The following is a 13545-nucleotide window of genomic DNA, read 5'->3' on the forward strand; positions in this document are numbered from 1 at the left end:
CTGGAACTTTGTAACATTCCTGTGTGGAATGATGATGGAATGATTTTAATAGCTATCTCACTTTATCACACTTAGTATAATATCTTATTTTCACTTGACTAACTGCCTGTATTATTATTAGAATTATTTTAATTATTGGTTCACTTCTTGGCACAAATGAGCTTCCGTACAAATCATGTGGTAAGATAGGCATGAAATCTGAATTTTAACAGCTACAAGTAAGCCCTCATCACATGTCCAGTTTGCTTAAAATATCTAAAAAGAAACAATTATTCTTTTCAGGTGCTTGAAACTGAGTTTAGTAACATTAATTTAAATCCATTTTTGAGAGTCAACTTCACTGCTGCTCACAAAGTTGTTCCTTTTGGCAGAGACAATCAGTCCTGTGACCACAATGGTAAGCTTTAAAATCTATGTTGTGGGGTCGCTCTGGACTTTACTTTTGTTTGGTTACATGGTCGAAAAATGGCAGGTCTCTTACAACAGGCTTTCAGTGGCAGGCTGTGGTTGGTTTGTGGTTGTTGTCTTCAAACACTTGGCTGTAGAGTTTGATTAAAAATCACGTGAGAGAAGGCAAAGCTGGTAACCCAAAACGAACAAAAAAGTAAAAAGGGCAGAGGTCTTTTATGTAGAAGGATATTAGTGAAAGGTATATCAAAAATACTGTTATCCTTTTGGAAAAGAGAAATACACAAGTTGATAAAGTCTACACATCAAACTAATGGCACATACATATACAGGATCAATACAAAATTAAAAACATATGAACACATAAGCTGAAAATCTTAAAGAAAAAAATACTCTTTTTTTTAAAAGGTTGAAAGTGCTAGAATTCAGATTAGCTCACAGAAACCCAGGGAGGACAAACTAAAAGCATGCCAAAAGCTTTTTCAAGACTAAATGACTATTTGTTACAAAAATATATAAATGCTCAATTTGATTGCTACAAGTTTGGCTTAACCCAAAAGGGTTCTTATAAAACCACCTTTTTAGAGATCATAATAAAGACCAGTTTTACCTTTTCTTTAATATGATAAATTCTAAGAAAGATGCTGACAGCTAATGAATTTAAGATCAGACGTCTGATCATTTTGCAAGAGCCATCATCATCATTATCAAAAAATGACTTTCCAATGGGATTCTAATTAAGTGTAAAACCTGCTCCAATTTAGTTTGAAATTTGGATTATACAAAGACAATTTTTAGGGATGAAGTTAAACAGTCAGACTGTGCGGGGACGCTTTTCTACACATTGCAGTGATTCCAAATTTTTCAGCTTCTTATACCTTCTGAAAGGAGGGGTCAGGGTTAACCTGTGTAAATGGAAACTACAGAGTAGAGGTTTCTGGCACAATTTTACCTACTTACCAAGGTGCACAGAGAAGAGCAAAAGTCTAAAGAGGTTGAAGCAATAATGTACGCAACTTTAACGCCTGACCAATGTGTTTCCACCCAAAGGCAGTAAAGTCGCTGGACCTTGAACCCCTCCACCTGTGTAAATAACAGGGTCCATCAGCTGCTCATTGTCAGGCTTTTATATCCTACAGTATTAAACGAAAAGCACTTGTAGCATTCTTCAACAAGCAATTGTGCAAAAACATAGTTTCTTCTCCCGAGGTTTTGGTAAAACAAAAAAAACAAAAACATAAAAATGAGGTGATGTGTTGTGTTGTTTTTTTTTCGAGGTCCTGTTTTATACAAACAGAAAATAATATATCAAATGACAAAAAACAAAACAAATATATGAGCATAAGCGATACCTCGAGTCCTGCAGTCAAACACGTGTCCGCCCTCTTGCTTTGAATGTCAAAGCACAGAGGTTCGGTGACTGCCTTCCTCCAGATAGATCACTATATTTTCAGACCCTTTTCCTTTGACTCTACGAAGCAGCTGAAAGAGGAGGAGGAAAGGAAGGAGTACAGAGGGAGTGGTACTGGGGCCGATGAACACTTTGTCGGTTTGTTTCGTGCACGTTTTCAGCTGGCTGTCCATCTTGCAGATAGAAAAAAAATGAAATGTTCTAGTGGTCTACAGTTGTCATCCATCTGCAACCGTAGCTAAAAGCAGCAATATGTGTTTGACTTTCCATTTTTTATGTGCTATGTTTTTTTCCTTTTTTTTCTGTGTTTGGGTTCCCATGTAGCACAGTGACTGCTAAAAAGGCAGAGTTACCAGGTGCGCTTTCGCTGAAATGAGATTCACCAATAAAATGAACTAGCAAAGATATGAACATGCATATTTGTCAGTGTTGGTCAGGCCACAGAAAGACCATTTAACCTTATGAGGTTGTTACCGGTGACGACACTAACCCTAACCCTAACCCTATGCTAAAGGAAATCTAACATTTAAAAGAAAATGTTCTGCCAAGTCTTGCAAATCAAGAGGAGAAAGAAATAATCATGCTAACTGAAACACATCAAAGACTATTTACATTTTTTGAAGAAAAAAAAAAGATTCACCAAAATATAGTGTTAGGGTTCAGTATTAAGGTTGGGCATCGTCACCGATGAGAAGATTAAGAATAATCCCAATTGATCTAAACCTGTATTTCCTATTGATGTGGTCGTTATTGCTGTATGGGTCATGTTAGCAACGAACTTCTGCCTCTTGCTACAATGGAAAGTACAAAATATAACTTTGCATCATTAAATTAGACATTTTTTTAAATTGTTTTTCTGATTGTGTAATGTGGTTTTCGGTCTTTGTAAAAGTTTAGCTAGCAACAGGCCACTCTGACTGACTCCCAGTTTATGGTTGTTGTTCAAATGTCAATAACACTAGTGTTCCTGTGGCTGTGTGACGTATGAGGTAAGTACGGATGATAGATGTGCTTAATTACTGCACATGTGTAAGTCACCCCTCCTAGGACTAAACAATAAATGCTGATGACTCAGTGCTATCAGAAAATGCAACTTTTAATTCTGTTGATTCTAACTGACATACATCAAAAGCCACTAACTTTTTTTAAAAGTATTTTTCTTTGTCTCTGGTTAGGGTTAGTGTTAGGGGTTAGGTTTGGGGTCAACTTAGACCTCAGAGGGATTTTTTTTAGGCTACAAGTGTGCAAAAACTTTTTCCCAAATTCTCACCATTTCTAGAATCTTTACAAAAGAGGGACAGAGTGCAGAGTTAGCATGACCCATCAAGGCACAATAATTACATTAAAGGGAATGACTACAGGTTAAATTAAATGGAAAGATAATGAGCACCTATATGACTTTAAGGTTTAGGTGACCTTTGGGTTTTGGGTTTTTAAGGACTAGTAATGAATGGTTGGAACTTCAAGACATTCAAGATAACTGATCTTGGACTGAAGATTTTATCACAGCAGAGCAGTTTTGCTAGGGGTGTAACAATTCTTTGAGACCACAGATTAGTTCAAACGTCAGTTTTTTGGCCTCAGTTCCTTTTTTCAGGGGATGAAAAACAAAAAGAAAACATTTTTTAACACAGGCCTATTAACTTTATCATGATTGGATCATGAACAAAGATTTCATTCTATTATTCTAAACAACCTTTAAAACATTACAGCTTTTGTTACTGTAACTATGCATTGCTTTAACTAGGCATTAACAGCTCCTCATGGGTATCACAGCATGGGAAGACTGAGCCAAGATGCAATACTGATATTTGTATTGCAATTTTGGTCTTGGTCACAGAGTTGTTACACCCCATTATAAATGTATGTATACAGTGAGATACACACTCACCGGCTAGTTTCTCAGATACATCTGCTTGTTAACACAAATATCTAATCAGCCAATCAGAAACTTGTGCATTCAGGCACATAGGCATGGTCAAAACAGTCTATCAAACCAAGCATCAGAATGGGGAAGAAAGGTGAATTCTTCCACTTGTTACAATCAAGGTATGCAGAAGAGCATCTCTTAACAAGTCCATCTTCCAAAGGCTGCTTTCACCAGGATAATGTGTCATGTCACAAAGCACCTTTGGGATGTTTTGGAATGGGAGGTTCGTGGATGTGCAGCCAACCAATCTGCAGCAAGTTTACAACAATGTCATGCCAAAAATCTCTGAGAAATGTTTCCAGTACCTGGCGGCGTCTGTGCAACGAATTAAGGCAGTTCTGAAGACAAAGGGGGGTCCAACCCAATGCCAGCAAGGTGTATGTAATTTGAGTTGCCGGTGAGTATATATTCTACTATATACACGTAGCTTCATAGGTCTTCAATATCAGCATCCCTAAATTGTTCAAATCCTAGGTTGTTACTAAATTACTAACAGCGTTCTATATATATTTCCCATCCATAGTTTTGATTCCTCTAAACTAACTCAAGTACATGTAAAGGTAAAGACTGGATATGACAGAGAAAGCTTAAGGGAAAAGGCTAATACTTCATCCATTTGTTTGATCAAAACTGTAAGATACACACACATGTAAACTTGCCAGACATCAAAAACATCATCATTTAGTTGTAATACGTCTACCAAAAATACACCTTACTGAGATAAAAGCCATTATAATAATTTTTGAGATATTTCGTACACTGCAATAACATTCTTCAACACATTTTTCCTCATCTGTCACTGTAACTCTTTTGCTCTTTTTTTTGTCATTCACATATGTCAGGGTTCATCATTACCAAGATGATGCATCTTTTTAAAAGACCGCCTAAAGATGTGGTTGCAGTATATTCAGAAAATAGAGATATTTTTCAGAGATATGCGGCACAGCTAGGAAAAGCTGCAAACAACTATATCACTATCAGGGAAACTTGTAAAGGAAGATAAGTGAAAGACGGCCCTCCTCTAGTCTAGCGAGGAGCTCTCTGTCTCAGTGAAAACCTCTAGTCACAAGGAGGGAGGAGACAAAAGGTGAAGTGCCTTCTGCTAAGAAAAAAAAAAGTGCTTCTCTTGAGAAACACATAAAAAAAAATGAAGCCAACATGTGTCACACATTTCTTTCTCTTTCTTAGCTTTTCTTTAAAAATGTGTGTTTGGCAGCCAACAGATCTCTTATCTATGATTAGAGTCTGTTTTTAACTGAGCTGACTCTAAGAGCACATCAGTTTGTTATTTTTTTCGTTTTGTTATGGATTTTTTGTGGGGTTTTTCTATTTAGTTTTTTTGTTGTTTTTTATGTTGGAAGAGCACTTTTTTTCTTTTTTATTATAGAGGCCAGGTCACTTTTATGGTTCTGTGTAAGCCATCTCTGAACAGAACATAAAGTTTATGCGTTTTCCTTTCAGGGGTCTCTCTTCTCTCCATATCAGTCCTGACAGTTGAAGCTATAATATATATAAGCACGGGTGTTTCAAAAACTCAAGATGAGACGCATTCTACCATGTTCTTACATTTGGTAAAGAAAAATAAGTAAAACAAAATATCCACTTCAAACTATATTTTTTCTGGGTCACAACAAAACAGATAATCTAAAAGTTATCTTTGATTTTTTTTTATAGTATTACTTTAGAAAGTATGCAGTACCATGCCTTTTGGCCCACTGATTCTGCCTTCTATAACACTAAAAAGGGGTGATAAAAAGGGGGGATAAAAATTAATGAAAATGGAAAAAATGAAGAAAAAACCCAAAAAAACAAGGGTTAATACATGGTATAACTACAGGATAAGGGAAAAAAAGCCCAAAATAAAAGCTGCTTCAACTTTTTCCTTTTTGCTTAAAGGGGTTTAAATTCCTTTTAAGGCTCAATCAAAAGCTTTTGTGCGCACTTTCATTTAAGGCTTCTAAATGTTCTTTCATTTTAATTTTCCAACTTTCTGATTAGCCCGAAACATCTGTGCTGAGCTGAGGCTGGTGCGAAGGCCGTTCCTGCTGGGCAAGACGCAAGGTGCCGGCACTCTCACTGGAAGGCCTGGTGGAAGCGAGGCAATGTGGTGGTGCTAAGGCTGGAGCTGAACACTGGTGGGAGGGGGTGCAGAGATCCAAGACCCAGACTCCCGCTGGAGCTCTGCTGCTCCTGAGGTTGCGGTTGCAAAGAGGTAAGAGGTGCTGTGGCGACAGCAGCGGCTGCTGCCGCTGCAACTGCTGCAGCATGGGGCTCAGCAGTGTGCAGAGATGATGAAGAGGAAGAAGAGGAAGTTGAGGAGGTCGCAGATGAGGTGTAACCCATGACTAGCCCTCCAGTGCTCATGGGGGCACTGTAGGGAGGCAGGTTGATGGGCAGGAAACCCAGCAGGTGGGAGAAGTCCATGTTAGCAGCACACAGAGACTCAGCGATCACTGCAGGGCTCTTAGACAGAAGGGGATCCCCGCAGAGCTCATCCGCCAGGCCCGTGGCGGGCTCCAGTCCATCCTTGGGGGGTGAAGCAGCAGCGTGGGGCTCTGCAGAGGGAACTGGGCCTGGCAAGCCACTCTGCAGATCCATGAGGAAGCTCTCCATCTCCACTTTCAAGGGCTTGTCCAGCAGGTATGAGGTAGATCCCAGCTGGTACTTGGGCGCTGGCTGGGGCTGGTGCTGCTGCTGGGGAGCCGGAGGTTGATGGTGGGGGGGCAGTGGAGGGGAATGGTGGTGATGGTGATGGTGGTGGTGATGGTGATGATGATGGGAGTGTGGGTGAAGAGATGCAGGAGATTCCATATGACAACCCATGCCCATAGCGGCAGACAAGGAGCTTGGCATCAGAGATGGGTGTGGGTGACCCACCCCAGAATTTGACATGGCCTGGAGATGGTGGGGGTTGTACATGCCCATTGGAAAAGGTGCCCCACTAGGGAACGGTTTACCCATCATGGGGTCTTTGTTGGGCCCCATGCCGCACATCATGGGGCTGAGCTCCTCCTTCACTGAGCAGGGCGGAGAGCCCGTAGCTAAGAGACCTAGCATATCGGGAGGCTCTGTCTTAATCTTCAGCAGCTCCTGCGAGTGGCTCTTCTTCACATGGCGCGTCAGATGGTCCTTCCTGCCAAAACGCTGGGCACAGTACTGGCATAGGAAGTCCTTTCGGCCTGTGTGGACCACCATATGTCTTCTCACATCCTTCCGTGTGTAGAAACGCCGGTCACAGTGGTCACATGGGTGTTTTTTCTCCTTAGTACCGGCTGAGGACTTCCCAGAGTGGCTCTTAAGGTGCTCCAGGAGAACAGGTGTGCTCTCGTAACTCTGCATGCACACTTTACAGGTGAGATCCCCCGCCGTGGCGGAGTGCATGGCCACATGGCGCTTGTATCCCAGCTTGGTGTTGTAGTGCTTCCCACATTCCTCACACTTGAAGGCCTCTTTGTTGGGGTCATGGGTCTGCAGGTGGTTCTTCAGGTGGTCTTTGCGGTGGAACATTTTCTCACAGAATGAGCACTGGTGGGTCTTCTGCGGAGAGTGTGTGGCCATATGCCTGTGAAAAGTAGAGATTGTGAATGGAAGGGGAAATTACACGTCTGACTGTCATGTTTGTTAGTGAAGCATGCATTCTTTCAGTCAAATCCTTTGTAACTACAAATACATACACGAGTCACAGTGGCTTCCAGGCAGGACCAGAATGGGTTTTGGAACCAGTTGCTCTGATACACCAGACACACTGACACGGTGGTGAATTTAGTCACTTAAAAATGAATTTCTGGCCACGTGAGGCTGGAAACAAGTTCACCACCTTATAAAGCTCACATAGATATATAAAGATGCTGAGGCTGGGCTTGTGAAATGTGCAAATGTGCCAAAACTAAGCAACAGGTACAACAGGTTTGCGGTATTTTATATATATGGAGATCATGTCAATCTTTCAAGGTGACATTATGATTTTTTGACTGTCCTGCTACGAAATTAGGCTAGTGCAAGCTTATTTTGGGTTTGGAATGTTATATCTTCTGAAAACCACCCTAACCTTTAGTCAGAACTCTGATCACCAGATAAGTGGAAAGTGTCTGTATCTGTCTAAGAGCAAGGGGCATGTCCAGATCTACATATCTATGTACCAAACTTGGTACATTTACTCAAATACCTAAATGAAACAGACATGTTTACAAATGCTTTATATACTTATTTATATACATATATATATTTAATGGTTTATACCTTGTGTTGTGGGGGGTGGGGGGGGGGGAGTTGTGTGTGTGTTTCTTGTTTCTTGTCTTGTTTTTATGGACATGAAGTCTGCCAATAAAGATTGAATTGAATTGAATTGAATGTATTCAAAAGGATGTAAACTGAACTATGTAAATCAAGGCTCTGTACCTGAAGAGTTTGTATTTGGAGCTGAAGGCCTTGGGACAGTGTGGATGTGAGCAGTGGAAGGGTTTCTCTCCTGTGTGACTCAAGGCGTGGAGCCGGAGCTTCTCTGGTGAGGTGAACAGAGCCCCACACACCAAACACTCGTTCCCACTTGCTCTCCCCACCTCTTCTCCTCCTTCCTCCCTCTTTCTCTCTTTCTCCCTGTCTCGCTCTCTCTCTCTTTCTGTCAGGGGCAGTGGGGCGGCGCTCCCAAACAGCTTGGCAGCAGTCCGTCGTCCCTCTTCCTCCGGCGTCAGTGCGGTAATACGGTGTGAGGCATCGGCGGCAGCAGCTGCCATGGCAGCCCTAGAGTGCCGCTGCCATGAAAATTCACTTGTAGCTCCCCTGCCTCCCAGGCTCAACTTGGGAAGTTGCAGGTCAGGGGTTGTTGAAAAAGAAGACAACACAGATCTGATCACAGAAAGAGCCAATTAGCCACAGGAAACATCGAGGTAAACCAAAATCTGGGGTGAGACAGAACATACAAGCTTTGAAACCAGCTGCCTCGAAGCTTGTGGAAACACTGCACACACTTCTTATAAACCCTCATTTTACCTGTTAGTGAAAATCTTTCTTGCCTCTTCTTTAGATGCTCCTCTCCTTCACTCTGGTGCTCACCCAGTCCCAACAGCTATGGTTGGTGGTGAGTGGGAAATACTGCTTCGCATCTTTACTGTGCTGTGGAAGAGAAAGCAAAAAAAAAAAGAGAAATTAATAAATAAGACAGTCAATGCAGTATCATAGTCACATAACAAACCAAACACCACCCAGTCAAGCTGAACTTGAAACATTACTCAGCTCACTAGTCAACAGCTTTGACTTGAGTCATAATGTAATTTGCAAACTCCACTTTGAAAGCAAGCTTCCTCTGAGCTCACTAGGGGGAGCTGAATGATAAGACTGATCAGCAGAAAAGCTGTTTTGTAAATGATGATTCCTGTTACAGCCACAGGACCTTTGTTTGTGCACCCATTAGTGAAGGCCAAATGCAATTACATAGCTTCATTCCTCATCATGTGTGTCTGCAGATGACAGATCAGGGCACAAAGCCAGCTTTGTGCGTGCACTTGTACATGTGTGTACTTAAAGCTCTCGTAAGCTTTTGGAAAGCACACAACACTGAAGCAGCACTGGGGTAAAGAAAGAGAGCACTGGTATGGGTGGTAAAGCGTCTGGGGGTGGCTTGTGTTTACAGCAACTGAAAACCTGCACTACCTGTCACCCTGATAATGACAATGATGATGAATGACCATGAACTATGAAGTCAATCCTAATGAAAACCAGCACCAAAATCCTGGTGTCCATGAACTTGTGTTTCCGAGAGACCGTATGAACTTTTTTTTACTCACGCTCATCTTTGCATTCCCTTGTTTACCCTCAGTGGCCTCTGTGATCAACCTGTGCAAGCTAGCATACCAGCCAAGTCCAAGGTTGAGCATTCCCAATACTGATCTCAATGCCAGGCATGCTCTGTGCTTCAGTCATGTGAACAGAGAGTGTATCTGAGTGTGGTCTGCATGTACAGACCTCTGTGCAAAGATGCACAGAGGTCTGTACATGCATGCAGAACTCCAAATGTACCGGTATCTGCATTGATGAGCTAATGAAGCTAATATGCTGGAATTTACTTTGAGCATGTTAACATTTGCTTTTATGAGAATTTGACATGCACCGATATGCGCTAAACACATGACACAAAAAGGCTTTCACAAATTTATTTTGGCACAAATACTTTTGATGTTAACTGAACTGTTAAAAAAACATGTTCTTTCCACCTTAAACTGGACAAAACTATTGCAACAAATCAAATCTTTCAAAGTTTTTCTTTGGCTCCTTTATCATTCATTTATAGTCAAGTCCTTACCTGACTGTTCATAGAACAGACAACTTATCAGCGGATCATTTTTATAAAGCGACAAAACCATGAATCACTCAAGCACAGAAATAGCACCTAACCCAACCCGTAATGAACCAGTGCTATATCATCACAGAACAGACAACTGAGCATTTAACCAATTTGAAATTGTTTAGGCACTTTTTTACTAGACAATAGACAAAAAGTAGAAAAACATACAATGGAACACTATTGGTCATGGTTTAGCCTCTCCAGAGCCCAGACCTCAGCACAACTGAAGCAGTGTGGGAAGATCTTCATAATGGAACAAATGAAAATTCCTGAAGACTACTTACAAGAAAGCTTTGTTAAAAAAGCACAGATTGTGTTGAAGAATAAAGGTGATCATATTGACTTTCAAACTTGTTAGAATTGTACAAACACAGTACTGAACTGTGTGCGTGTGTCTGTAGTCATGTATGTGTGCTGTGTCTGTAATTTCTTATCTATAACACACCTTTAACACGTCTGTGTGCTCCCGTATGTTCTAGTGTGTACATGTGCATTGATGTGCCCTCATAATACATGTGTTTACAGCAGTGGTTAAGAGGAGCTGACAGCTACAGCGTTATGTGGTGCTCATCACCCAGCAGGGGGTAAAACCCATCCCATTGACCACCCCCAGGGAGCCAGGTTCTATTGTACAGCCTACACACACACACACACACACACACACACACACACACACACACACACACACACACCGCACATTCCTGGCCTGAACCATGCCGTGTTGCCCTACCGTACCTCTCTACTCTGCACACAGCACCATGCACAAACACACAAACAAAAGCATGCACAAAGATGGTGTACGATCCACCAAGATTCCTGGCTGCACACAAAAGTCAAGAAATGTGGGGAGGGTGCAGCTTGAGGGTGGTTATGAAGATTTGGACTTTCCAATATTCCCAAGTTTTTGGGGGAAATTGAATAGTATATTGGATAGTACAGTAAGGAGGGGAGAAACCCCACACACCAGGTCTCACGTACATCAGAATTTATGAGTGATGCTAGAGGCTTTTCATCTTTAGCCTGTGTTGATAATTGGCATGTCACCAGTACAAATACTTAACACAACAAACTTGGCAAAGCATCTTAAAGACTGACACCCCGACCTTTAGAAAATGTTTTTTGGGGCTCAGTGAAGTTCCTGTTCCAACAACATTGAATTATTAAACAGTCATCATGAATGTTAACACACATTGACATAGCAATTAACCACTTACTGGCAGTCCTGTTCTATTAAATTCTTTTTTTAGTTCATTTATTAAACACTGCAAACGTACTCCCATGCAGTCCTCTAAAATTCAAACTGCACGAAGTGGATGACATATGTGTTTGCTGAATGCTGAATGGTTGAATAGTAATAAGTGGGCCAGAATAGGGAACGGAGCGACAGCAGAGTTCACCGACACAGGGACAAAAAAAAACTTAAAAAAAAAAAAAAAACAGCATGAAAAGCACACTTCAACTTTCACTTCAGCTCTTTGGATGTTATAACTTTACTCTTCTCTGAGCCTGGATGATGGACCAACAACAGCACAAGCAAGAGCGACCCACAGAGTGGTTGTACCACATACTTTGTGCAATGCCTCCATTTGACATCAGAGCTCAGTGCAGGCAGACAGGCCAGTGGACTGCAAACATGCTCTCCCTGCTGAACCTTCACACACTCTCCTACATCCATTAAGTAAACACCGGTCTAATACACTTTCATTTGCATGGTTCACATTATGTTAATTACATTGTGCAAAAAGTTGGAGCTACGACTAAATTCTTTATATTTTGCTAGAAAAATAAGTGAAGCTATTAATTGAAAGAGGCAGAGAAAAACATGTTAATACAGTTTATAATGTTAATGTTAGCTTGAAAGTAATATTTATTATGACCACCTTCATTCTTTAACATAGCCTGAACTCTCTTAGCCAAGCCAAGTCTTCAGGAACAGTTTTCCAGACGTCTTGAAGACCACTCAAAGCTCTTCTTTGAGTGTTGCCTGCCTTTTGCTCTGATGCTCCCACAGTGAATCAATAATGTTCAGGTCTGGGCTCTGTGGAGGCCAGTCCATGAGTGATGGTACTCCATTGTGTGTTTTTCCTGCTGTTTGTTTTTCACACTGCCAATGCTATTATTGAACTGGGAGTGCAGTTTGTATCATTGCCATGCTGGAAAATTAAACTGTTGACAATCAGACTCTTTCCAGATAGTTTTGCATTGTGGATTAAAATCTGATGGCACTTTTCTACATTTTGACGAAATTCCCAACACCACTGGCTGAACTGTCCCAAACCATGATAGAGCTTGCACTAGTTTTTAAATATATCGATATGTTTTTATAAGAGATATGAGATGTGACAATATTGTTTATATCGATATAGTCTAGGTTACGTTATAATTCAATTCACCGTAATATTACCGTATTGTGTGTGTGTGTGTGTGTGTGTGTGTGTGTGTGTGTGTGTGTGTGTGTGTGTGTGTGTGTGTGTGTGTGTGTGTGTGTGTGTGTGTGTGTGTGTATAGGGACCACAAGTGGGATCTGTTAAGGGACAGGTTGCAAAGTGGATTTCAAACAAGGCTGTCAGTCACGCAGTAGAACCTGGGAACACAGCAGCTGCAAAATCTGTCCTTGTTATTATGCTCAGCGTCTTTTAGTTTACATTTTGAATGCACAATTGTGAGCTTTTTGTTATGCACAAAAACAACATTGTTTTATTTTATTCATGGAGCATTATTATTTAATAAATGTTGCTAATTTATTTCTGAGTAATTTTTTCATGTACATCTACGCTGTATGTTAATAAAAGTGCCTGTGTGACATCTGGGACACAGCTTTGACTAAGAGCACTTTTTTTGTTCTTACTTTATGGCTTTAAAAAAAATATCGCGATATACATTGTATATTGCCATCCAGCTAAAGAAAATCGAGATATGAATTTTGGGCCATATCACCCAGCCCTAGCTTGCACCATGTTTTTGGCTGTAGACACTCACTGTTAGGCCTCATTTCTAACCTCTACCATATATAAAACAGCGATTTCAATCAGAAATTTAGACATTTGTATTTATCACTCCATAAGACCTGTTGTTAGGTACTTTTTAAGGAATAATAGTTTAGCATATGGATTAAACAAAAAAAAACAACCTTCTTCTGAAGATCTTGATGTACAAAGACTGGACTGAAAAGTATTTAAAAAGCAGCCAATGTCCAATGAACAACTATTAAAGCCTGGAGAGCACTCAAAAACAACATTACAGCAGGTGAAAGAAAAAAAGATGGTGGCTCAAGACATTTGGCCAATATCAAGTTTTAAAAAAATTACAGGGTAAATCAAAAATGAACTTTTCAGAACTGAGCAAGTGTTAACCAATCAAAAAATATATTAAAAAATTTAGTTCCACGAGTCTCTTGGATACATTGGATTTTGGCAATTTACAGTGGAAAATGTGTGAAAGGTCTGACTAAAATTT

At 40.7% G+C, this 13545-nt stretch overlaps 1 protein-coding gene across 3 annotated transcripts in view; it reads right to left on the reverse strand.

Annotated features, from left to right (window-relative positions):
* Window positions 1-1669: 1669 nt before the first annotated feature.
* Window positions 1670-13545, reverse strand: part of plagl2 (pleiomorphic adenoma gene-like 2) — a 48081-nt gene continuing 36205 nt past the window's right edge. For 2 of the 3 annotated variants that reach the window (XM_080898760.1, XM_080898761.1), the window contains exons 2-4: window positions 8739-8861; window positions 8148-8594; window positions 1670-7311 (exon numbers count right to left, since the gene is read on the reverse strand). In XM_080898760.1, coding sequence (XP_080754886.1) covers window positions 5823-7311; window positions 8148-8482 — 1824 coding nt within the window. In that variant the 5' untranslated portion in view covers window positions 8483-8594; window positions 8739-8861 and the 3' untranslated portion in view covers window positions 1670-5822. The remainder of the gene's footprint in view (window positions 7312-8147; window positions 8595-8738; window positions 8862-13545) is intronic. The other variant, XM_080898762.1, reaches the window with a different exon arrangement.

This window comes from Rhamphochromis sp. 'chilingali' (genome assembly GCF_963969265.1).
Source record: "Rhamphochromis sp. 'chilingali' genome assembly, chromosome: 12".
Lineage (NCBI taxonomy): Eukaryota > Metazoa > Chordata > Actinopteri > Cichliformes > Cichlidae > Rhamphochromis > Rhamphochromis sp. 'chilingali'.